The sequence below is a fragment of the Colletotrichum truncatum genome (genome assembly GCF_014235925.2).
Source record: "Colletotrichum truncatum strain CMES1059 chromosome Unknown Contig_0008, whole genome shotgun sequence".
NCBI lineage: Eukaryota > Fungi > Ascomycota > Sordariomycetes > Glomerellales > Glomerellaceae > Colletotrichum > Colletotrichum truncatum.
Window position 1 is genome coordinate 1,392,374 of NW_027222405.1, and position 25,366 is coordinate 1,417,739.

General features: G+C 51.9%; 3 protein-coding genes across 3 annotated transcripts; all 3 read right to left on the reverse strand.

Annotated features, from left to right (window-relative positions):
• Positions 1-11,116: 11,116 nt before the first annotated feature.
• Positions 11,117-11,383, reverse strand: CTRU02_211877 (uncharacterized protein; the record flags this gene model as incomplete). Its single annotated transcript, XM_036725529.1, has 1 exon — positions 11,117-11,383. The coding sequence occupies one exon, from the start codon at positions 11,381-11,383 to the stop codon at positions 11,117-11,119; it is 267 nt and encodes an 88-aa protein (XP_036582734.1).
• A 3,437-nt stretch (positions 11,384-14,820) lies between these two features.
• Positions 14,821-15,015, reverse strand: CTRU02_211878 (uncharacterized protein; the record flags this gene model as incomplete). The annotated part of the gene is made up of 1 exon (XM_036725530.1): positions 14,821-15,015. One exon carries the CDS (start codon positions 15,013-15,015, stop codon positions 14,821-14,823), a length of 195 nt encoding a protein of 64 aa, XP_036582735.1.
• A 1,805-nt stretch (positions 15,016-16,820) lies between these two features.
• CTRU02_211879 (uncharacterized protein) lies at positions 16,821-17,042 on the reverse strand (the record flags this gene model as incomplete). Its single annotated transcript, XM_070205733.1, has 1 exon — positions 16,821-17,042. The coding sequence occupies one exon, from the start codon at positions 17,040-17,042 to the stop codon at positions 16,821-16,823; it is 222 nt and encodes a 73-aa protein (XP_070060546.1).
• Positions 17,043-25,366: the final 8,324 nt, after the last annotated feature.

Here is a 25,366-nt window from a genome sequence, read left to right on the forward strand (position 1 = left end):
AAGGAATAACCATCCCATTCTCAGACGTCGAGGGCGAACCACACACCCCCAGTCAGTCCACCCTGTATTTTGACCTTGCAGACGCCAACTACAATTTCACAAAATAGCAACATCAGACACGCTAGATATGTAAGGTAGGCAGGTAAGCTGCTTTAGCTCGGGGGGCAGGGCACGTCGGAAGAACTTGATCTCAAGCCCGCTTTCTCACGCAAGCCTACGACGTATGTAGGACAAGATACGACACGATTAAGACCGTTGACCTCACCAACAGGTCTCAGGGTCCCCCTCCATCCCTTCATCATCAGCATCATCTTGACCTCAAAAAGGGAATTAGACAAAACAATACACACACACACACACACACACAAAAAAAAACACCCTGCCGAACGACCCTTGACCCCTTTGCGCATAGATCGTCATCATCAACTGAGACCATTCTTATCTGGGATAAACTACCCTGGCCCGCCCGGGGAGGGGGTTGTAAGAGACGCACACTCCCTCCCTTACCCTTTTCAAAACTGCCTCTCTGCCTTGGTCCTCAACCTCACGATGGCCCCCCTTTGCAAATATCTCGCGCAACGCACACACTACACCACAGCGTCAATTGGGGGGCCCAGCAGAAAAAAAATGCAAAACCGGCGCGCGCCAGGCATGTCTTGCCAAACGGCGGCAGGGCGGGTAATAGGGACTGGCGGTGTCTGCATCACCTGTGTATGTGTGTTTTGCCAGATGAAAATGGGTATGACGCCAGACCGGTCCCCGGGTGACGAAATCCCGTGCCTTTAGTGCCCCAAGGTTATTAGGTGGTCCTTGTCTTTCTTTTCCGTGGCTTGGTCTATCAGACCTGTTGTCTTTGGACCCGTTGTGAGACCTATGAGCCAGGGACAGGGGGGGTGGAAGATGGTATTATTTTTTTGAGGCTAAAGCCGAAGAGACAAGTCTCTGAATAGCGGCATTTCTCCCCGATTTCACCATATCTCCTGAAAGTCCCCCCCCCCCCCATTCTTACCCAAAAAGCCTGAATGGAGACCTTGTTTGGAGGCCCGCCGCCTCATCAATCAATCTTCCTCGCATGCAGCGTAGATCCAACCTTGTGAAAAATTTTCCCATTCATGATGGGGACTCTCGGAAAAGCTTTGTAGATCACTGTCGCGCAAAACCCAACCCAACCGCGCGGGTTGGGTTTGTGACTCGGGCATGAACGGTGGCCCTTCTTGGGCACCACGCAGAGACCAGACGGACGGGCACGGTTGAACCGTCATGGATGACGGCGGGAGATTTGCATTGCGTGAGGCTATTCGCGACCGCGGCTAGCCGTCCAGCTCACTGGGTCAAAAAGTGACAGCGGCGCATCCTTGAGCCTTTCGGGCCGGCGCTAGGGCTCTTGTTTCTCACATGTGCCGAACATATGCAATCATCATGGCTCCAAATGAGGCCGTCATCACGCCGTTTCGTTCATGAGCCTCACTCATCGCTCGTCCGATTTCTTGTTTCCTCAATGCCGAGGCCCCTCCGTGCTTGAGCTTGAGTGAGGCGTTCTCTCAACGTCTGAGCAGGAAACGTTGAAACAAAAAAAAAAAACCGCCGAGTACGAGCAAGAAAACGGGTGGTGGGACGGGGCCAGGTTTCCTACCCAAGACGCCGAGATTCCTGCGTGAACCCAGTCTGGACCTTCATGCCTCCCCCCGCGAAAACAGACGCTGACGGTGACTAGTTTGAGGAGTTTACTCCGGACTCACAGTCTGTTTGGCTGACGGTATACTAATGCCGGCCCAGCGAGCTAGTGGTATGCGGAAATCTGTATACCCACCCCAAAGCCACTTTAGATCAAGGCAAGACAAGACCAAACAAGACACAGACGGGGAATGCTGGCAGCCACTCACTCCCTTCTTCCGCGATTAAAGACGCGCAAGTCTCAACGACTCTAGATGAGAAATTGAGGACTAAGACAAAGTGAAGTCAAACGCCCGCGGAGCCCATCTGTCCCGCGCCACATTTGCAATCCCGCACTAGAGAGACCAGAGGAGAAGATGGAGGGGAAATCTATGGAGGTTTACATCATTGCAGATCCGCAGGCCGCATCTAGACCGTTTCGACCGCCCACTACGTTTCGTCGCGACGGTGATGCAAGAAACCCCCAGTGACATACGTCTAGCTCCAGTGATGCGCGCGCAAGCGCACTTGGCAGAGGAAACTCAAATCGAAGCAAAACTAGCACAACCTGGGGGTGGGAACCCACGAGGTCATCATGCTCCGGCGTGATGGGGATTGACATGTTGGGCTCGACCGAGCGAGTGGACTATCATGAGCCGATGCTGAATTGAGTATGACATCTTTCTACTGCACCCAACTGAAGATCATGACAGCCGGGGGGTTGATTGTATTGTTGCGTTGGGTTACCGTAGTATGTCAGGCTCGGGGTTTCTAGGCCATGTTCTAATCCCACCGTCTTGGAGATCATCCTCTCCTTCCTCCCGGTTCTCCATAATCTTCAACCAAGATTTTCGACGGGCCCATGTAACTGCAACCACAACACGCATATTACGGTATAACAGGAACAAGATGGGAAAAAACACTACTCCCCCCCCCCCCCCCCCCCTCCCCCCACGACTCGTACGGCTGCGACCCGGCTCCAGCACTTGCGTGGCGTGTGGGAACCGGTCTCGCAAACTCGCGCAATACACAGATTGATTGCGGCAAGTGGGTTCCGAGGTGGTTCCGAATAGCATCAAACCCCCCCATCCCCTCCCCTCCCCAGGGGCCAAGCCAAGGCAGAGAAGATCATAACGTTGCATACCGGATGTTACACACACACGCACAAACGCGGGACAGGATCTCGGTTACGGTTCGAGTGTGTGTGTTTCAACGTTATACAAAATCCTTCCCCCACATGCACAAATCCACAATCGAGATGAGGTTTGGCATCGAACCGAACAACCAGCCTCCGTGGTAAGATAGTACCAGTACCGTACGATGGAATGGGGGACATCAGAATCAGCCCACAAACATGTCAAACCTGCACCTGCATACGCGCTCTACAAGGTCGGGAATAAAAAAAAAAAAAAAAAAAAAAAAAAAAGGGCCTACAAGTCCGAACCGTCCGCTCCGTGGCTGCCGGAGCCGGTTTCTGGCCATACGACCCAACATCTGGCCTCACCTCATCAGAGCATGCTGCAGGAGTGACCTACGCATTCCTCGATTGGGGCTGGTGGGAGTTAAAATTAAGAGAGGAAAAAAAAAACAAAAAACAAAAAAGCTTGATGATGTATCACATCAGACGAGTTTCCGCGCACTGCCCGCTCGTACCAACAATCTGGAGAAAGAATGTCCCTGAGCCTTGGTAAATCTTGGTACGACCTGTAAAAAGGCAGCGCTACACACGGCCAAGACAACCACCCCCCCCGCGTCACCCATCATCTCCGGCCGTCCTTCTGGCGGCTATGTGTTTTTATCGAAACTCGGAAGACACCGTCGATGAGGCCATGGTAGTCCCAATTAGAGACCTCGGTCGATCCTCCGTACGAGGTATGCTCTCATTATTGCATTTTCTCGTTTCCCCCCCGTCTAAATTCATGTGGCTTGCCTCCCCCCCTTGGACGACGACGACGACGGTGTTCATGCCATAACGGTAAAGAAATGGCCTGAGCTCCGTCATTGTCGGTTCGTGACGATGCCGTCTGTCTGTACGGACGGTAAGGCCAGGGCGTGGCGTGATGAAAAAAGGGAGGGGGGAGTGAGCGTCTTGTGTCAGTATTGACCTGGGGGCCAAATCTGCGGGGATGAAAGGGAGGGGGAGGGAGGGGAGGGGTGGTAAAGAGGCTGGGAACGGGTGGACGAGCCGAGAAGTGACACCTGCCTCTGAGAGAGCATCTTCCCCCTCCCCTCCCCTCCCCCTTTCCCCGCGGTATAATGACGACGACGCTGACCTAAGGGAGACCTTGGTTGATGAAAGTGTGTTTTGGTGTGTATCTTGGGGGATACCTCAAGCAACAGGTTGCAGGTTTGCAGGCACAGCCGGGCTTCCATGCAGCATGCAACATTGACCGGCTAGCTTGATGACCAACCCGGTCGGATCTGCTATTAGCGTCCGGCAGGCCGGCCCCCCCCCCCCGTTGTCCACCGTTTAATCTTGAAGTCCCGGAGCACAGACAGAGCCAAAAAGAGGGCGGGAAAAAAAAAAGAAAGGGTATCACGGCATCTGAGACCCGGGGTCTAGGGTTTGTTTGGTTCAAGATGAACGGCTTCGCCTTGCTTAGCAAGGAAAGAAAAAAAAGTAACTCTGAGAAACATTTTGCAATTTCGACAGCCTCAAACATCTGTGGCCCTGCGTGTCTCATTCGTCTTGCTCCGAGAGCAGGCCCCTCCCCCCGTTACGGCCCATGACGAGATGCTGATGACGAAGAAAGAGATAGACACGTTGCTGCGTTGCAGAGGTGCAATAAGGTCTCAAGAAAATGTTCCCACGAGCACCCACTCTATGCTGTCAATCCTTCCCCCAGGGTCCGGAGACTGTTGGCAACAATGTCAAACACCGGGCGGGTTCCGGATGCCGGCTCCCGTCTGGTGGTCATCTGGGTCCTTTTTCAATCCGTCCTATGTAGCACCATCTTGTATCCAGGACCACATACGAAGTAACCGTATAAGGACAACACGCCCATCTGAGAACATGATAGAGGCAGCCAGCTGGGTTGGACCTGATAGCCAGCCTTCTGCGCACATCTCAATTAAGCAACGACAAAGGTAAATCACACACGACAGGCTTCCTCAGCGGGCTCAGCTGCTCATTCAAGCCCCCCCACCCGAATGAGACTTCGTGGGCAGATCATTCCCCCAAACGAGGGGCTCATGTAGGAACGCGAAAGTGATGAAGGAAGGTAAGCCCCGGTATTCTCAAAAAGTGAGGCTCCAGCACGCTGGATCCCCTAGGTCCCCATGTGTGTGCTTGTGGGTGTAGGAGTGGAAGACAGAGATTGTGTGTGTGTGTGTGTGTGTGTGTGTGTTTGTGTGTGTGTGTGCCGTGCCGGCATCCCTCAGCAAGGAACCAGTGGCTTGTCATCCCAAAATTAGCAACACGGCTGCAGCAGACAGACGAGGGGAGGGAAAAAACCTCACAGATTACATAGATGAATATAGCTATATTCAGGGCGGGAAATGCAGATCTCGTACCAATCAATCTCAAACAAGACATCAGCTCCGTTCTCCAGAAAATAGAGCTGAAGCAGGCCGGCTTTTTCGGGGATAGGGGGACAGGGACACAGACACACACACTTAGTCACATAGTGTACGCCTGAGTCAAAAGGAACTCTATACAAATTAGGTCGAACAGTTGCATTCCTCAACGGTGGTGCCGTATTAACGAGACCCAGCCTGGCGCGCACCCACGACATGTCGAACCGTGCTCCCCTCGCCGGACTCGATTCCGTGGATTTACATTCGTCTCAGCCAGTCAGCCGTCGACTTCGTCGTCCGTCGGTTCCCTGTAACGGTTGCACAATTTTCAGCTAGAGTGGGCCTTTCTTTGGGGCTGCCTGACTTCGAACTTCGTGGTTCCTGGCCGGGTTCCTGACAGGTTCGCAGCGGTTCCTTGGTGATGGGACATGTCGTGACAGCCAGCCAGCCCAGCCCAGCCTTGCAAAAGCCTTCTCCCCCCCTCCCCGGCCATCCCACAGCACCCGCAACCACAGCAACCCAAGCCCGCCGGGAGGGTTGACGGACGAAGCAGCAGCGGCATCAGCAGCGGCATCAGCAGCGGCATCAGCAGCAGCGCTCGAAGATGGCGATGTTCGCCCGTTGAAACACGCCATTCCCATCCGTCTCCCGTCAGTCTCCCACTTCACAAGCGACCCTAGACGGGAGTCGAACCGAAGTGGTGAGGTAACTTTGGCGATCAGGCCGTGATCCCCCCCTCCCCCCTCCCCACAATCTTCCCTCCAGCCAACAACCAAACCCCTTCCCGTGACGGCGAGTCGGTATTATAGGTGCTGTCAGGCGCGATATGATAACGGGTCGAGCGTTATCAGTCGTTGGCGCGGTCCGAGCAAAAAAAGTCAGTCAGCGAGAGATACCGCGCACCCGGTACGGAGTAAGCCGTTCCCATCATCGGTCCCCCCCCAAAATCCCCTCGGAGATATGCCATGAGGGCGCGATGCGACGTGATGCTTGTTGACAAAAAACCCACCCGTCGTGATGCCTTGAGAAAGGGTTGGACCTTGCTCCTTTCCAACTGTTCATCCACTATCGTCCTCATACACACTCACACACATTCCCCCCCCCCCCACGGATATCATTCCACGGAATATTACTTAACCGTAGATTACTCACCCTGGGGCCAGCAGCTCCGCGCGGTTTCTGATACGCGACGGTTCCTAAGCGAGGCAGGGCTGAGGTGGCTTTCGCTGCGACGGACATGCGCGACGAACCGCATCCACAAAACCCCACGGCCGCAGAACGACGATCAATATTTACAGTGTAATGCTGATGCTGCCGTAGTATTATTATTGTTGTTATTGTTATTCCTGCTGCTGTTGCTGCTGCTGCTGAAGCCGCCGCAGCAAGTGTCATTGATGGCGAAAGCGGATACAACCGTGACAGCCTACACCCCCCCCCCCTCCAACACACACGTCTGCCACCCGTCATCCGGTCTCTGCAGCAATCTGAAGAGGACCAAAGAAAAGAGCGGGTAAATTCCAGTTTCGGTCTTCTTGCTCTGCTGCAGTTTTTTTTCACAGCCACCGCCGAAACGCATCTGACAGGTGGTGGTGGTGGTGGTGGTGGTGTGGGTTGTGAGAGCGTATAGCTAAACGAAGTCATCGTATTTTCCCGGATTTCCTAACCTACTGTGCTACCACTCTATTCTGCTGGGCTGAGCCTCCCCTCTTCCAGAAAAGTATAGGATGTTGTGCAGCATGCGAGGAGCAATAATTAGAAACCCAGCCCAACCCTTTCTTTAACATTTGGGGTTGTAAATTGGGGGGGGGGGGGGGGGGGGGGGGCGGTACGAAAGTTACCACCATTGTTTTTGTTATAGGTGGTCTATATTCTTTTCTCACGAAATTTCATGTTTGGTGATAGATTACGGAGTCCAAGCATTATTCTCTTCTATGCCCATGAAGCGAAACTGTCGCAGTAGAGGAGCCACACAAACGCTTCCCGAATGGGGCGACCAAAAGGAAGATGGGATGGAATGGCCGCGGAAGAACGAGAAGTAAAAAAAAAAAAAAAAAAAAAAAAAAAAAAAAAAAGAACTACCACATAATCCTAGCATAACCGCGACTGCATTCCCTCTTTCAGCGACAGTCCACACCCCTAACACGGACAAGCCCCAGCGCTTCAAATGTGCCCTCCCCCCAAGCGCCGCCCTTCGAGCGCGTGTTTCAGAAGGGGGGGGGGGGGGGGATTGTGTACTATAATACCTGAGTGCCTGTCTATCCCTATAACGCAGAGGTTTATCATCCAGCCGGCTTCCAGGCACCGTCCCAGACTGATGAGTGTAATCAGGCAAAGACGGTGCCGAGAGCGAGAAGAGTGAGGTGAGGCACGGGGCACGGGCACGCATCTTCGGGCATGGCCCATCAAGACGGCCCCCCGGCTCCAATCGTTCGCCAAGACGTCCAAACGGCAGAAAAGGTTAAATCGGGGCGGGAGATTGGGATGTGGTTGTGTGTGTTCCTGTACTTGTGTCGTGTGTGTCGGTATGTCCTCGGAGGTTTCCCGACAGGGTGTAGAGTCAGTGTGTGTGTGTGTATTAGATGGAGGACGTGGAGAGCTAACAAAGAGAGCGTACGGTATACGAATAGACGGTGAGTAAGAGAGTGTAAGGTACGCTCTGTTTGTCTGTATGGAGACTCGTAATTCCAGTAGACATCAAAACGAGGCGGAATGGGGCTACATGGTTACTGTAAATCTCGAGCCAAGGAAATCTATAGTGGAGAGAGAGTAAAGGGATATTTGTGTGAATTGCTTCTTTTGGTATATTCTTCATTTAGTTTCGTAGCATCTGCACTATTCAGCGTGGTATCTGCGTGCTTTATCCTCAAGTTCACCCCCTGCTAAATAATCCAATGTGGAAAAGACACAGTGAAGAAGAGAGAGAGAGAGATATGAAAGCCCCACCACTTTTGAAAGCATTCTAGTCAAGAGATCAAGACCGCCAAGAGGGTATCATGATACAGTTTGTTTCCCGTCAGGTCAGAATTTCACCGTTTGAAACGCCCTTGATAATTCGGGCCAAGCCATACCGCCATTCCCGTGTTTTCAATCTTTTAAATCGCTCGAAAATACAGGCGTGAAAAAGGGCCAAGACCTGAAGAGAGAAGAAGAAAAAAAAAAAAAAAAAGGACAAAAAGACCTCCCGAAAAGGGACACGAGGCACAGACAGGGTCCCTCCACTAAGCGACCATGATGCCATTCCCATTCCGCTCAGTTTGCATGTGTTGCCCCGCATATGAAATGAGATGAGGACCAAAAAAAGGTCGAATGTACGGAGCATCAATACAGAGAAGGGTAAAAAAAAAAAAAAAACACTGAAAAAAGGGTAAAAAAAGGGCTCATGCAAGTCGACGTCAGAGGCACGGCGGTCATTGATGGCGCTTATGAGCCACCAACCAATCAGATGTACAGGATACAGGAGGAGTTAGTCGTCCTGGTGGAGGTGACGGCGGGTGATTGGCGGAGATGGTAGGGCATCATCATGGCAGGCGTGTCTTTTTTGGCGGGAACAGGACCCCTATGATTCCGCAATGACGTCCGTTTGTCATGGACCATGTCTTGACTCCCCCTGATGCAGTCGTGTCCTCCCCCCCCCCCCCCTCATATTGGCGTATGGGCGTATGAGAGTCTCAGAACTAGGCCGCGCGGAGACGGTTGCATGTCTCTGGCGCTGCGTTGCAGTGCAGTGAGGAGGGGTGAGGAGTAGTATTAGTAGTAGTAGTAGTAGCAGTGGTAGCAGTGGTAGAAGAAGGGAGAGCCAACAGTTATGCGTCGACTGCCGGAAGCAACAATTCCAGGGTTTTTGGGGAAACATGCACGATGATGTCTTTTCTCGTCGCATGAAGCGCTAGTGAAGAATAGTGCCAACGCTCTTTTTGGTTGCTATTCCGTACGATAGATGGGGGGGGGGGGGGGGGGGGGGGACCCCTGGGGAAATTACGTCCCAACTGTCATGTCGTATCGTATCAGCAACTCGGCGGGAATGCAAAAACAAAATGAAGCGAGAGCACAGAGCAGAGTGGGAGAAAGACGATGATCAATCAGTAATAGTGGTAGTAATAGTAGTAGTATAGTAAGTATAGTAGTAGTAATAACAACAGTAGTTTCCTTCCATATTAGTGCAGAGCAACACATCTCCGTGGAACCCGTATTCATCATATCTGGCAGGAGGCCGAGGCACGAACCAGCACAAAGTAGTGGCAGGTGGCTCGTGCGCTGACTGTGAACTGCTGCTGCAAACGACCAAAGCCAAAGGCAGGTGCGGCTGTTGTGTGGTGCAAAAGGTGCTCCTGCTGGCTGAAACTGCTGCCTGGTTGCCCGGTGGTGCTTTGGTTGGTCCGTGCTGCGGGATGCCGAGAGCAGAAACGAGGTTGGCTGAGACTCGCTCGAGCCAATCCCGTCCTCAGCATTGTCCATTTAGTGGATCCATCAATAGCCAACCACCAACCAATGGGAACCACCGGGCGGGAGGGATGACAAACCCTGGGGAAGCGAGAAGCGAGAGACGAAAGAAGGGCGAATAGGGCCGTATATCGCGCGCGGGGGGGTCTAGCCGGAGAAGGAGAAGAAGGAAAAAAATGATCCAGAAGGCTTAGTAGAAGGTTTGTTTTTTTTTATTTATTCTGTTTCCACCATAAGGTTACTCAGCCACTATTAGGCCAGAAAACATCTTCGCCCGACTCTCGCCCATCTCCTTCCTCATACGAGTTTGGGTAACAAATATACACACACACAAAAAAAAAGGTGAGAATCATCCGCAGTGGATCCCTTTATCCTCATCCTTCAACCCGAATGATTGGGCAGTAGCCCGTCCCCAAAAGTGGATCCTCCCTCCCATAGAAACCCGAAAGTGCCATCGGCGCCGAGTCGGCCTCTCGGTGGATACCCATTCATCGGTAAATCCGGTGGCCGGCTTCTAGCCAGACAGATGGACGAAAAAAAAAAAAAAGCTGGGGCAGCTTTTGGTTATGGGCAATTAGAGGTGACATCTTTTGCGCGTTGGCCGTTACGTGGTGTGGTGTAATGCTGCCGTTGTGCCGCGCGCCGAGTGCCTGTTGTCTGCTGGTCTTGTTGTCTTGTGCCTAGGCTGGGTTCGTCCTTCGTGGGGACTAATGTGGGTTTGTTTCATCCTGGACGGGTTGTCCCTGTGATGCTTTTTGAAGCGAGGCCGAGTGAGAACCCAAGAGCCGACAGACAAGCGGGTCTTAGAACCCCACTGACTGTTGGCATTGGAATGTGTCTGTTTTTTTTTTTTTTTTCTTCTCTTTTCTCTTATTCAGATAATCTGAGATGATGCAAGAGTTGAAGAAAAAAAAAAAAACAGTGACGAAAAAGAGCCCAAAACACAAGCCCGGATGCCGATCGGCATGCCGAAGCGGGGCAAGGAACATTGGAGGACAAGACGGCTCCCGCCGACCATGTCTTCTTCCCTTCCGCAGAGCTTAGTGTTAAACTCAAATGCTGGGATCGCCGGCCTTTTTTGCTGATCCTGGGTGGTCAAGGAGGTCGAGGCCAGTCTCGCCGTCGCCCTTTTCTCCTGAAGAGCAACAGAGTCAGACACAACCGTTGCCGGTCCCCTAGGCTGAGTAAGAACAAAGTCATACTCGCCCATGAGTCGCGGCCCTTTTTTGGTTTGGCCTTTGCCTTTGAGGCTCTGAACAGCTCCGCATGCGTCCCTGGTCATGTGGCGTGGACTGGATGTTCTAGTCCGTCATGCCTGTGTTGTGTGTGGGTGGGTGGCCACCCTATGGCATCATGGTGCAGGCTGCTGCCGCATCTTCGATGATAGTGATGTTCATAATGCTGAGTATGTTCGATTTGGTTGCTGAGAATATTGTCATTGTTGCCGTAATTGTTGTTGTCCGAGGGTATATATCCCATCACCTATCCCAGGTCATGGTGATTCACTTCATTTGTAGCCGACCATCTTGGCGCAGCGTTCGCAGTAGTACAGGTTGTGTGCGATGCGGACCATGCCCGTTGAGCTGGAGTCGTCGGTGGAGGTTGCCTCAACTGACCTCGCGCAGCGAAGGCAGCGGAGGACCTCGACGGAGGCAATCGGTCTTGCGACGGAGTCCATGCTTTGTCTGTATGATGAAGAGGCGGAAGAGAGGTCGGAGTCGGACGAGGAAGAAGAGCTGTAGTGAATCTTGGAAGGTCGTGAGCTCGACGGCATATTGTTGTTGTGAATGTGTATGTCGATAGTATCCGTTGTTGGTTGAAAGGGTATTGGCACTTTACTATGCCAACCTTGGTTGAATGTTGTTGTAAGTTGAAGTTGGCTTGGTGTCAAAAGTTCAAGAGATGGGTGGGAAGGCGAGGCCAGTATAAGTGTCTGTGGGATGGCTTGATGATATATAGCAGACAGTAGCCTTGGTGGGATAAGAGCGAGTGCACAAGCCCAAGAAGGGGGGGGGGGGTGTGTATGGACGGACAGGGGGAGGGTAGTTTAAAGAAAAAGGAAGGGAAGAAAAAAAAGGAGTGAAAAAAATAAAAAAGGCCGCCAGGGGTGAAGTGTCTAGTCCGTCAGGGTGTGCGTGTGCTCTAGGGGTGCTCTAGGGGGGCGTGTGTGATCGATCAAAGACCAGACGGTGATGAGAGACGAGCGTAATAATGTAAAATGTGCAAACAACACTAAGTCTGGGAAAGTCGGCAGCTATGAGCGGAAAAGCGATAAACGGTCGCTCAGTCACCTCCGTATTCGTCAGTGGTTTTGTGCAAGCCTCTTATGCTTGGAGGCAGGCAGTGGATGGTGTAGGACAAGGATGCGTGGTCTTTCTTCGTTGCTGTCCAGCCCAGCCAGCCCAGCTTCAGTCAGAAGACAACAGACAGGGAACCGGGGTATGGTACAACGTCAGGCACAAGACTGCGCAAGAGCAGAAGCCAAGCCCAGCCAAGCCGAGGGAGGGTGAAGGGGGTGGGGAGAGGGAAGGGGGGTTCCCTTTGGAATCGGGGCGTGTATGAGAGGAGAGAGGAGAGAGAGAGAGAGAAAGAGAGGGAGTTGTGCAGACGGTTCTGCTTTGCGAGATGGTGTGAGTGGAGAAAGACAGAACAGTCCAGCCCCAAAAAGCAGACGGTCAATGTGGGAGAGACGGTCGAGCCCGAATATGGAGACGGTGGGTGGTTCTTTACGGAGTGTGCGTCCGTAAGGTTGCTATGGGTTAAAGTTCCTGGGGTGGCCTGCGAGTTAGCCCCATGGTGCATATATTACGGGAGATTCGCTCCACGCATATGCAAGAAATGAAGGGGTGTGTGGGAAAATGGATGCATAAAAGTGGAATTCATCATACCGAGTGATATCGCTCTAACGCGGTGCCTAGAAGTAAAAGAAAGGGGGCGTGTGCAGCTTGGCAGCAGCAAAGCCGAGATGGCAGTGTAGAACGGGAACAACGGACGGCTGGTGTTGGTTGGTTGGGCAGATATCGACGCGTCGGCCCCAAGAGTCTTAGTCTAGATATTCGTAGTCTAGCCTTGGGCGGTGCAGGATTTACTAGTACCAGCAGACGACTGTAGGTAATTGTAAGGTAATCTCTCTGGCAGAGTAGAGTTTTGTTGGGTACGGATGGATTTGAGGCCTGCTCTCTTTGCACTTTCGCTTCGTTCTGAGGCCTGCTCGCTTCCGCACTGCGCGAGCCTATCGTATTTTCGGTGGGATGTTTTGCGAGATGAGGTGTTCTGGACTCTGTCCTTGCTGTGATCTCTGCTTCAAGCAAATTCTCGGTATCTCTTTCCAGCCAGTGGGGATGAAATGGTAGCAACGAGCCAGTCGCGGATCGAATAGATGGTTAGAGGCGAAGGTTTGATGTTGGTCACCAAAGAAGACGTTCACCACGGCATATGGATGAAGAGTGGGAAGAAGAGGGGGGGGGGGGACATTGGGGACTTTTAATACACATGAACGATTTTCAGGGTCCAAACATGAATAATATGATCAATCAGACTTCTCGACGTACTCTGCTCCTCTTTTCCCATGTTTCCCACGTCCGTCCACATTTAGTCGATCCCATGGGAGGTTCAACCATCGCCGATGCCCAGGGGGGGACCCAAGACACTATAGACAGGTCATCAGTCCGAGACGCTGGTAAAGAGTGGCTTGATTGCGCATCTCGATTACAGGATCACTGGGGGCCGCCGCGAGGCCGCGGGGGGAAACCAACTAGCACTTTAGCAAGGAAAACGCAAAACGGCGGAGCTTGGTTCATGAAGCTGTAGCGCCGGCTGTCAAATCATACCCGCTCCCCGTTCCCCGTCCCATCCCCTCCTTCTTCTTCATCGTTTTCGGAGCTCATTCTCATTCATCGAAGAAACTCTGAGTTACCACTAAAAAGCGATATTGATGCCTGCGCCCGCCATCTCTACGTGGAATGTAGTCGTCTCATAAGGCGCCCACGCGGGGTGTGGGTTCCTGATGGTGTGGGAAGCAAGGGGATCAAGCACACAGGTAGATGATAAAGCTGATGAATTGGAGACATGTGCAGAAAAAAAGGGCACAAGGAGGTCAGGTTTCATGTTTCCCTACGCCGCAAAAATACTTATCATACATACCATGGCTAATTCCAGTCGTTCCTGGGGTGGGAATGATGGATCCCGGGCATGATCAGCTGAGCTGAGCTGCCTACGTTCACAAGCAAATCATTTTGAATGGTCACAATCCGTGATAAGACATACAAACGCGCACATACACACGTACACGCATACACACACCCACATTCTAACATTGCTTAGAAGAGCTTTGGAGATGCATCAAGGAGGGCGCAAGGAGATGAAGCCAGAAAGTCCCCAAAGACGGGGACCACCCCGGATCGTCGACGGATCCCCAAAGGCGGCTACCGTTTCGCTGCTCTGGGGCCCTTTGCAATCCTTTGATCAGAAATTGTCTGCGTACGATAGGGCATTACGGGGGACCCGGCCGGTCTGAGATTGATCGTCCACTATTATTTCAGTCGTGATAATACGCTCCCTCAGAAAGATGGGAAACTTTTCGTCAGGATAGATTAGGGGGATCCGTAAGCCGCAAGGGACGCGCCCGCACGCACCACACGGCCCCCAAACGTCCCAAGGTGGACTCTTTTTTTCTCTCTCTCTTCCAAACCGTGGCGTGGGGAACAGACAACCTGGCATCCACTTGTGTGTGTACTGTACTGCGTGCTGCGTGCGCGGGAACGACTTCAAAACGTTGAAATGGAGGGAGGGGAGGCCTTGGGACGGAACGGAGGGCCCGAACCACGCAGCCACCCATTCACATCAGAATTACAGGCGGCTGCCGCAAACTGCCGTTGTAGGGATCCCGACGTCTTCGGTGAAAGGAAACGTCGGCCCCCTAGAGCGCCAGTCCTACACTATGTGTGACTCTTTTGCCCATGCTGGATATCAAACTGGGAGCATCCCTACGGAGTTATGGTTTGACAGTGCTGCTGCGGACGAGCAAAATAAAATAGAGGGTTGCGCCACATATGTGCCTCGCCATAAGGCCTTAATATTCCTTACTATAACCCTACCGCATCCTTCCCTACCCCCCTCCCTCCCCCCCCTCATCCCGAAGGCTATGCAAACGGTAGGATGGAGGGCTATTTTGCGCAGTTCGGGGTCTTCTAAGCTGCCCATGGTGTCGTGCTATGGACTCCATATCCCGGCTTCCCGGGGAGGAGACGCTCCCCTCGGCGAACCGACGGCACCCATCGCTGTCGTGCGTCGGGGTCCCGGGGTCGGAGAATTTGTTTGGTCTATACAGGCAGTGTTGTCTCTGGTAGATTCGAACCGGGGGACTGACGGGCCAACAAGAGGACTGTGGCCCTTTCCCAAGAGCATAACCAACACCAAAGATAGGTCGGTAGAGCAGGCAGAAAGCAACCTCGAGGGAGCATGGGCCAGTTTCTTTTTTGTCTTTCGCAATCAATCTGCGCTCGCTTCGATGCTATTTTCTGCTTCGAAATGTTTGTTTCTGATGCTATTTCCTCACCCACATTTCATGCCATTGACACATGGAAATAGACAGGCTGTTTTTATAGGGCTGAGATCAATCTACTTGTGATGGGGTACTCAGTAAGTGGAAACGCGGTGGCTCGTCTGCTTGAGGCAAACATCACACATTCCGAGTCTTGGGGTTCTTGGGTCCGGCTATACTACGCACTTATTCGATCCATCGTGAAGGGTAACACGACGTTTGATAAGATTTCGCCAAGGTGACTCGGGCAGAGTAAAGAGAAAAAAAAAAAAAAACTATGAGGGCGTGCACCAAAATCATGCTCGAACCCTAAAAACGGCAACTCTAACATGGCCAAGAGCTTAACTTGAATAGCATCTAGACCTCCATGGCGTTCCTGGGCAGACAAACAGAACCTTTTCTTGTCAGCAGACCTGTCAGGAAGAAGAAGAAGGGAGAAAACGAAAAAAAAAAAAAGGCAAACTGACTTTTCCCTCCCCTCATTGGCAAAAGCCATCGGAAGTGAGAGTAAACCGTGCAGTTGCATCCGTCACACGACCACGGACTCGGACAAGGCAATTTGCGATCTCGACCTTTTCCCCTCTCTTAGCGTTCACGTTTCCCATCCTAACATTCCGCCATGGCATTCTGCTGATTTCCAATCAAGCCGCTCAAACTCCGAGCCCCCTTTCAATTCCCGCTTCGCCCTTTACAAAGCATCGTGGACATCTCCTGACAGCAAACTCTAACGTCTCACCCCCCTCTTCTTCTAGCATCCCTTCCTCGGCTTTCCTTTCTTTGTCCGCCGTCTTTGTCGACCTTTGGTTAAGGTTGGACTTGACCGCGGCTTTGCCAGTTTGCTGACGAATCACTAAGGCCGGTAAGGACTGCAGAGGGACCAGCCATCCGTGCGTAAGGATTACACAGTCTATCAACATACACACTATACAAACTTGCGACAAAAGTCCCCCAAAGAGATCAAGCCACAATGTACGATGGTTGGTCAATGCAAAGGTGCTGCCTCGGCGTCTCTTTTTGACTCATTTTCTCGAAACCCTCCTCGTTCCTTTCCTCTTAAAGTCTTGCTTTAGCTCGGCGGCCTGCCAATAAATGCATGCTGCAGCTCTGTCTCAACCACACCACCGTTTATGCAATTAACCTAGATCAAATAAGTGGCTCGGGATCCATGAGACGTTTATACGGCGACACCGGCTGTTACGGAGTCAACCACATGGTTGACGGGGTCACTGAGAGACCAAAAACTGCACAGAAACGGTATAGCGTCTGATGACTCCCCCAAAGTCTCGATCTTTGGGTTGCGCGCTGTGACTCCGCCTGGGGTCGATCTTCCACACGTTTTTCGATGTTCGATTCAGGGTCCCGTTTCTTCAGCCGGAGCGTTTCTAAAATGTCTGATGGTGTGTGGCTTGCGTGCCTGAGTGGATGACCGTAATGAGTGATCTTCCCACCGTCCCGATTTTTCACAATGGTACGGAGCACTCCGCACACCACCTGCATTTCTAGCTGGCTGGTGTCTTCTCTTAACCCCCTTCTTTAGCCTGCAACTGTCTGTCAGCGCCTCCGCCGTAGGGCAGAGCCTAACTAGCAGTGTAGACGGAGCAGTGGCGTACACCGTGCTCCGCGGTCCGTCTGGTTCGGAGTACAACTCCCTTGGTGTCCTGCCATCCATTCATCCCCTCCCCCAAAAGCTCAGCCGACCTCCACCACCACCACCACCACCACATCGCAATGCTATCGAGAAGGAGCACTTCCCCGGAGCCGAGCATTCTCTAGCTCTGTTGCACGAGCTAACAAAGTTAGGCACCACTTGCGCGATGCTGCTTCTGGGAAGAATGCGTTGGAGGGTGTCAAACAAAATGGCGAACTCGGCATCGTTCAAAAGCGTCTTCATCGGCCTTCTCGCATGGCATCGTTGTGTTGGACGCGGGAATAATCACGCGGGCGATGTTACTTTACAATTACTTCTCAAAAGCGCCCTCGTGCCATTAAGCCTCCCTGTGTGCCCATCTGTCAGTCCGTCCGTCCGTCCGTTCGTTCCGTTATGACTGTTACTCACCAAACACAATCTAAACGAAAGACATGAGAAAGTAGAGTGCGCGCGATACCACGTATCGGCATCTAATCAAACACCCCTCTCCCCGTCGCCGGAGGCAGACGTGAAAAAAAAAAAAAAAAGGGTTACCCCAAACAGAAATGCCATGCAGACCGCGCAAGCCCCCTCGAGATTTGATGTGTACTCGTATCAAACCCTTGCCATGCAACCTGCCGAATCTCCAGTATTCCAACCACCAGAAAAGCGCCCGTGGCTGTGGCTGCAGCAGCCTGAGCCCGCCGAGCCCCTCCCCTTGTTGCGCGTACACTGTAATCTGTACTGGTTGCTAATGTATGTGTGAGCTCGCCTAGCGTCCTCAATCCCAAGTTGCTGATGTGGACATGATGTGACACCATACAAAAGGCCCTGCAACGGAATATCCGTGGAGCAGGCTGCAGACTTGCGCGAAATGTTTCCCTCCAATATAGCACCATCTGCGCCTATCAAACAGTCATCCCGTCAGCTATACAGCTGGGCTTCTTGTCAGCGTTCGCAGGACCCTGTCTCGCCTCTACTAAGCGGCAGTTATGAGCGGCCAGCATACAAAACGTATGTATAGACGGACGTCTGGGACTGATTTGCTCAACCCCGTTCTTCCCAGTCATCACTAATTAATTGCCGGGTGATGGTGTACGACAAAGTACTACAACGGAAAGGTTGGGATGTTTATCTCCTGATGCGCCGAGCTTCTTATCTCCCCCCTCCACCCCCCCCCCCCCAGGTTCGCGCCCGGATGCCCCGTTCAGGGCGAGATTCCGATTCCCCCATAAGTCCGCCCGCGCCGAGGACGCCGTTTCCTCCGTGTAGATTGTAGAGTGTGTGTTTTTTTTTTTTTTTTTTTTTTTTGCTGCGGCCCCGAACTTCCTCATCCTCCTTCGCATCCAAAGTCTCGCATTCGGTCCGCACAAGGACTCTAGGCATAACCCCGCGTACCTCCACATCCTTCTAACAAACACTACCATAAGTTTACAAAAGACATTAAGCAATCCACACGCCCACACCCCTCCCGGGGGAGGCTTTGGGCTTGGACCCCCGTTAGTGTCGTCTCATGCCCAGCCTGCGGAGCGCTCTACGGAGAGGTAACACTGACACAGCTTTGGGATAACATATCCAATCATCGAGGGGGATCGATGATCAAACTCGGCCACCGTCTACAGACTCCCTCTTCCATTAGGAAGGACCCTTGCGGGAATTTTAACGCAGTATTCAACCATCAGGTAATCAGTGTCAGAGCTCGCGTGAGTGTGTCAAATTGGTCATTTATCTAAGCGACTGCTAGGCTACTACATATTGCTCTTAGTCTAAAGAATACGCGAAAGACGCTACCGCGCGCAGCCAAGCAAAGTGGAATGGAAAGAATAGAGAGAGAGAGAGAGGGGTAAGACTTTCGGTGCCCATCGAGTTCCCCGTCCTGTATCGTGCAATTTTCCGAGGCATCGTGATCAGACGAAGAATTCCCATCCTGCAAGCGAACCGAACATCCCATTCTCTCACTCTCCCATCCAATTGCCCTTTTCTCGTTATCCCTCGGAAACCCAGACCGCTATACAAACCCCCTCTCTCTCTCATTTCCATCCCCTTAATTAGCTAACGACAATTGTCCGCCCTTTCCGGTTTTATTGGCTGAGTGGCTCTCTTAAACGATATGCTCGGTCTCTTCGCTCTTTTGCTTTGCTATGCCCGAATGGCGGACCGCGCAATAGCTCCATTCCCGTTCGCCACGAGGGGGGGAGTGGAAGCTCTTCTCCGTCGCTAGTATCGATGTGGGATGTCAATTGAGGGGCAGCACGCAATTGACCGCTAAGATAAACTAGTGTTCGGCATCACATCGTACATTTCCATCATCACCCTTTGAAACCCACAGACTGCGACAGTGTTGTGGACTGACGGGAAATGATGGACTTGAAGTATTCCCTCCATCGTTCCCCTCTGCACGCATCGAACAATTCCACAGGCCGAACAGTCCAATCGCACTGCGGCGATCGGCGGTATCAAGCCTTACCCGTTGTGCGCGCCCCATCGATCATCGGCTTTTCCATGCGCTCCCAGCAGCTAGGTAACTGTGGGGTTTTTCCTGTTTTCCTTTTTGTTCCAGCCATCGAACCGATTGTTGGCGATGGCCTTCCTGAACCGCTCATGATCGACTTTTGCAATGCGCGGCACGCATGATTAAGACGGTTAGAACAATATCCGCATCGTATCCACGAGCAGCGTGCGCAGCCCAAGTGGTAGACAGCTGACCGTCGCACCAACCGTCGATGAGACGCAGAGATGGCCGCCAAGGTCTGGTCTTCCTCTCGCTCTTGGTAGACTTACTTGGCTTGGCTCCGAGAGGAAACACACAAGGGCGGTTTGACGATATGCCAAGGAGTTGAGGCTTGGAAACATGGCGCTGAATGCGTTGCACAGCGCCAATGCCAACGTTCAGTCTGATATCGACTCATCCCTGACTCGACACGCACAACAACCTTCTACCAAGAGTTTTGGTTCGTTGTTGCCGCTATGCAGTACAACACCACACTCAAGCGGCCATGAAGATGTGCCAAGGGTCCTACTCTCTAGCTAGAGTTCATGGCCGTCTGCGCCTTGTCAAAGTCTGTTTCCCCGAGACAAGTCCTTTGATGGGACACGGGTGTAGCATTCGTACAGTTTACAGATTTTCGTTCGCGGGGCTGACTGCTTAATGGGGTAGGCCGGATACTCGTTTTCTTTTGCTTATTTCTTTTTTTTGTCCTTTTTTTTTTTTTCTTTCCAGTTTTCTCATGTTCCAATCAGCCATCAACATCGACATTGCCCAATGCGATAAACCGCTATAAAGTTTGAGAGTGTTGAGCCACGTTCAAGACTTCATCCTTACTTTTGCGCCTCTCGCATAGCTCCCCGCAGCCAACCACGCCACTCCACGTCCGTCATCGAAACGAAACACGATCGAAACGCTAATGGGCGTATCCTGTGCTATTGTACTCTTGTGTCTCGCTAGCGCGTTATCGCTGGATTCCTTGTCGACGATTCTTCATGGATCTCGATGATATGCCAATGTTTCCAGTGTTTCTTCTCTTTCATCCATCTCGATCGATGGCCTTTCAACAATTATCCATCTTTCCCATTGGCGAAGGTTTTCTTTCTCTCCCACGCCCTTGCTTTGCAGAAGCAGGGTTTTCCACCTCGGCCCGCCCTGTAATTCGGCCCTCCTTCATTCTTATACCCTATTTTGATTCGTGTCTATTCTTCCTATTTTCTTTTTTTTTTTTTTATGCTGTCCGCCTTGTGTTAGTTCACGACTCCATCATCCCCTGTTGCGACAATCTTGTCCCGTTTCGCCATGGAACAAACACACCAGTTTGTGCACTTGACAGCGACTCGGCTACACTACGATCGCGATCCATGTTGTCCATCACCCAGATGTTAGTACATTCGATTCTAGTGGCCCTTCCATTGGCTGCCGGCGCCGGCATGGCGCAACTATCCTCAACCAATGGCTCCCTTTCAACGACTCACCGTCTGGTGTGTTTTGATGAGCCATGCGCCGTCGTCCGGTTTTCCGGTTTTTCGCCTCACGACTCTTTTTGATCATACTATCTGCCGTCCTTATTAGTGGAAAGGACTCCATCTCCGACGAGATCGCCTCTTCCAGGGTGTGATTATTGCCATTTTCTAATCGGGTCTTTCTCCGACTGGGTACGGGACCACTCTTTCTTATTCACTGTTTGCGTGTCCTTCATCTGAGGATCCTTCAACTGGCTGTGCCTGGTACTGGGGACTTTTGGGCGATCGAAGATGCCTTTTTTTTTTTTTTTTTTCCCTTTTTTTATCTATTCGCCTCCCTGTTCCCCAATGCGTTCCCCAGCAATTGTGGCCTTGCTCCAGTTGACATCGCCGATCCTGTCCCAATCCGACTCGGTCAGCCCGCTCACCGTAGGATCCTTGCAGGGAGAGGGGCGCTCGGGGGAAACGTACTCGATCAAGCCGTAGTGAACATTTTTTTATACACTGGGGTTCAGCCATGCTGATCGATGCCCAAGGAGGTCTTATTGCTGATGGGGACTGCGCGAAAATGCAACCTCATCGAGTTCTAGACCATTGCCGCCGAACCTGGCTGGGATCCGGGGAGTAGGTTATCGTGTTTATAGCAATTGGGGCACCTCGACAGCCAGTCGACGCTGCTACGTTCTCCGCATTCGCTGTAATCAAGGAAGGTCTACTGGTACTGGACTGTCTGCCCAGCGGCTCTCTTGGTTTGCATATTTCCTCTGCCATATTACCTATTAATGGGGTCTCGGGCGTGGAGCAGTAGTAGGTTTGTGCCGGTTAGTTGCCGTAAGCGTCGTTCGTTGGCAGTCCAACCGAATCGCAAAACCTGGTTTTTTTTGTTCCCCCCGGCATGCCGTAGGTGTCCTCAGAGTTGAGCCGGTTTGCGATTTACCGTTTGATATGGTGCCATTCCCCTGCTTGAGCTGGTCATGACAGACCATGACGGACGGAATAGCCCTGGGTATCTCAAAACCACCATGCTGCTTTCTTTGCACGGCCGACTGTTGCCTTTCCAATCAGCATACGGACGGCTGAGGCTTCCTAAGCTAATCCATCACATTCTCACATCACCTGTCTGTCATGTCATTATTCTCCAGGCGAGATAACGCATTCCCGGACTTTCCCTCCCGGCCAACGGACGAACTATCGTGTGAATTGCTCCGACAAGCTCAACTGTCTGATGACGGTATCTTTACGGCATGTAATATAGTAACGCAATAAGGATAAGAAACGTTGCTAGACCGCAAGTGCCTTCCTTCCTCCCAGTGTATGTCTCTTCCCTCAAGGGGGTGGCAATAACCTCACCCAACGCCGCCTCAGAGCTGCCCTGTCGTCAACCCTACCCAGGTAGACGCTAGACGCGCTTTGCCAACTGTTGCCCAATCCCTCGGTATAGCAATATCCGACTGCCGGAGAAACAGGGGAAGAGAAGGAAAAAAAAAAAAAAAAAAAGGCCCCTCGCTGCGTCTGCCGTGTCTCTCGCTCAGCAGACCCTTCGGGGTCCCTAAGGGTCTCAAGGGACCCCCCCCTCCATTTACACCTACCCTATTCAACTCACGATATCACGGAAAAAAGGCTTCACTTGTCGTTAGCCAGAAAATACTCGAGCCGGCTACGCGGACCTTTAATCCCAAAAGGGAGGAACGCTAACATTACCCGCCGAGACGACCGGGGGCGGGATTGGAGGGTTGCGAGATGATGGCTCGGGGTCTAGAGCGCCGTCGACGGGATGGCATGCGGCACCAATGTACAATGATGAAACTGTCTGCACGATTGACCGCCCAAATAGGCCCTGTTTCTCGATCCACGACCTTGACTTGGCCCCTGTCCATCTATTTTTTGATGGCTGGATCTGGATTTTTTGGTCGTTTGTCTGAGGTCGTCGTGGGGACAATGACGACGGAGGGGGGGTTGGGAGGGGCGTGTAAGTGAAGAACGGCAATCCGTCGCCAAGCTGGCACGTCTGCGTCTCAACAGCAACATGATCTCTTGCCATCACGGCGGCCATGCGCATCTTGTTGCTGCACTCGGTAGGGTATGAAAACATGGCAGGCAGTATTTCATTCCAATGTCACATTACACGAATGAGAGACCCTTAGGCATGCGATCAGAGTGCATTACTAGCCTCTTTGTCCCATCACCTGTAGTTCCAAAGACACGCTCTCGCGGCTACTGAGGATGTGTACTAGAGCTCGGTTCACGCCGTCACTAGAGCAGGTTTAAGTCCGCTTGGACTACTAGCAGGGGTGTGTTCACGGTAGTTCCTAAAGCTCTCATGCGGGGTGAAGTAATATTGTATTACGTGCGTGGGAGCGGTGTTGAATCACGTTGACAGGTGTGATGGTGGGGGCATAAATGAGATTGGCTTCGTGGTTGGAGGAAGGCTGGCAGGAGTCACATTCCGTCTTGGGAAAAGAGACTGGGCCCGCCAAGACCACATCTTATGGAACGTTATATCGTCCATTGCATACCGCTGTCGCAACTCGTCCAGTTGGTTCCATGTAGGGTGAGGGTCCGGAGGTTGGAAACCGTGATGCCGCATCCGTATCCGTATTGTCCTCACCGGGTAAAGCGGGGCCGCGGCCCCACGTGATGTTTCGGAGAATTTGCTCCGGAGAGGGAACCTTCCAGCGGATTCACAAGACGCAAAGTTTGGCTTGGCTGGTTGTCTCATGCTTTTGTAACGACCCATTATTTAGTTATCGTATGATACTTTTTGAGTAAAGGATTCCTCGTCTTAGTAACTGACCTCCGTGAATCTCGATCTCTCGCGTGCTACCCTTGCTGACGGGCGCTTACTGCAGGGCTGGTGGTGGAAGGATTTGCGCATGGTTCAGCCGTTTCCCGGGAGTAAGAAAATATAGGGTTCTCTCCACCTCTCCAATGCATAGAAACGGACGGAAAGAACGGCTTGGGATTGGTAGGCGTGAAGTTACGGCTAGTAGGTGTAGGTTTAGGAATCTGTCTACTTTTGCTGGTCATGGGTCCTTTGAGATGGCATTAAAATGAGGGCCTTGAGGTTTAATTGATGGGAGCACTGCCCCGTACGGAGCTTTTGTGGAATGGTTCTTGCTCCTTCGTGAATATCCTTCCGAGCTGTCAAACGAACCCGGTTGGGCGACAGAAGGTTTTTCCTAGGATAAGGTCTAGCACCGACGCATTAACATTTGCGTAAACGCTCGCGTTCCTACGGCATGTATAAACGTCAAACGCAAACTCTGTAAACAGTTGAACCCTATGTACGAGCGATTCGTATGTAACTATAAAACAAATCATATGGCTTGCTGTTCAAATCAGATATCGCAGCCTCCGGATTACTGCCACCCACGTATGCAAGATCAAGATTTTCGTACCGAAGCGCCACTAATTACTTTCCAGAAAGCATTCATAGTTCCCCATCCTGGGTGCTCAATGAACATGCCACGCGGTGTTACGGAGGATTCCTGTCGCACATGTCGGATGTGTCGGACAGTCTAACTGCCTTTCAACAAGTGACTCACTGAAGTAAATTGAACTCCAGATTGCCGAGCTATCACCTCCAGTCAATCAAACACGCCGTGGGGATATGCCGAAGAATTTAGACATTCATTAGAACATGAAAAATAGTTTGTGGCATGAAGATAAATTTTTTGGGGCCCTCCCTTACTTGAGGCTAAATCCCTGGCTGGCACCTTCATCAACTACCACGCAGTAGCGGCAAAAGAAGCGCGGAGCAAGGTCTAAGAAAAGCCAGTTGGCGCGTTTATTGCCCAAAGTAGACTGGTGGCAAAGTGATGTATATAGAGCAGCATGGTGGAGGATATACATAGTGTCAAGTTAGTTCTCACTTGCCTAACGTGAACGCTGCAGAAGATGATGCCGTAATACTTGCTATCCTCATCTCCCAATACCCCGTTACTCTTTCAGTCTTTCTCTTGGATGGACACTTGCCACTTGATGTTTTACAAGTTTAACTAAGAGACTTAGGGCAGAGTCACAGGAAGCCCCCGTAGTAATACAGACACGTTAACGCCTCCTTCAAAGCATCACTATCTACCACGACATGATTCTATCCCTCGGAAACATGTATGAAGGACATTCTCAACGCCACCTCGACTGTTCTCATTGTCCATGCGCCTGTCATCCTAAGCCCATAGAGCTTCTGGGCCCACTCTGCAAACTACACTTAACCCTAAATCCACATCATGACGGTCCTGCCCGCCCCATACTGGATGAGTCATGATTGCGGGCCGGAACACCATCACAACTCATAGCAGTAAAATCCTCGATAGTCTAGTGGTGAGGATATCGGCTTGTCACGCCGGGGACCGGGGTTCAATTCCCCGTCGAGGAGTTTCTTTTGCCATTTCAACTTTTGCTCACAAGCATTGCGCGCCAAAGTTTAGTGCCGTGCTCTACTTTTCAGACCATAGCCATCAGCAGCAATGTTTCAATTTCAGCTTGTGTTCATCTCTTGTGTAAATGGCTATCAGAGTCGTCGAGTCCGGTAGCTGTACCGCCTAGCTACTGTGGACGGCGCCGCTTTCTAATAGTAATTCCGTACAGTGTCGAGGTGTTTCTAGTTAGACATATTTAACGCCCCAATCGGGAAG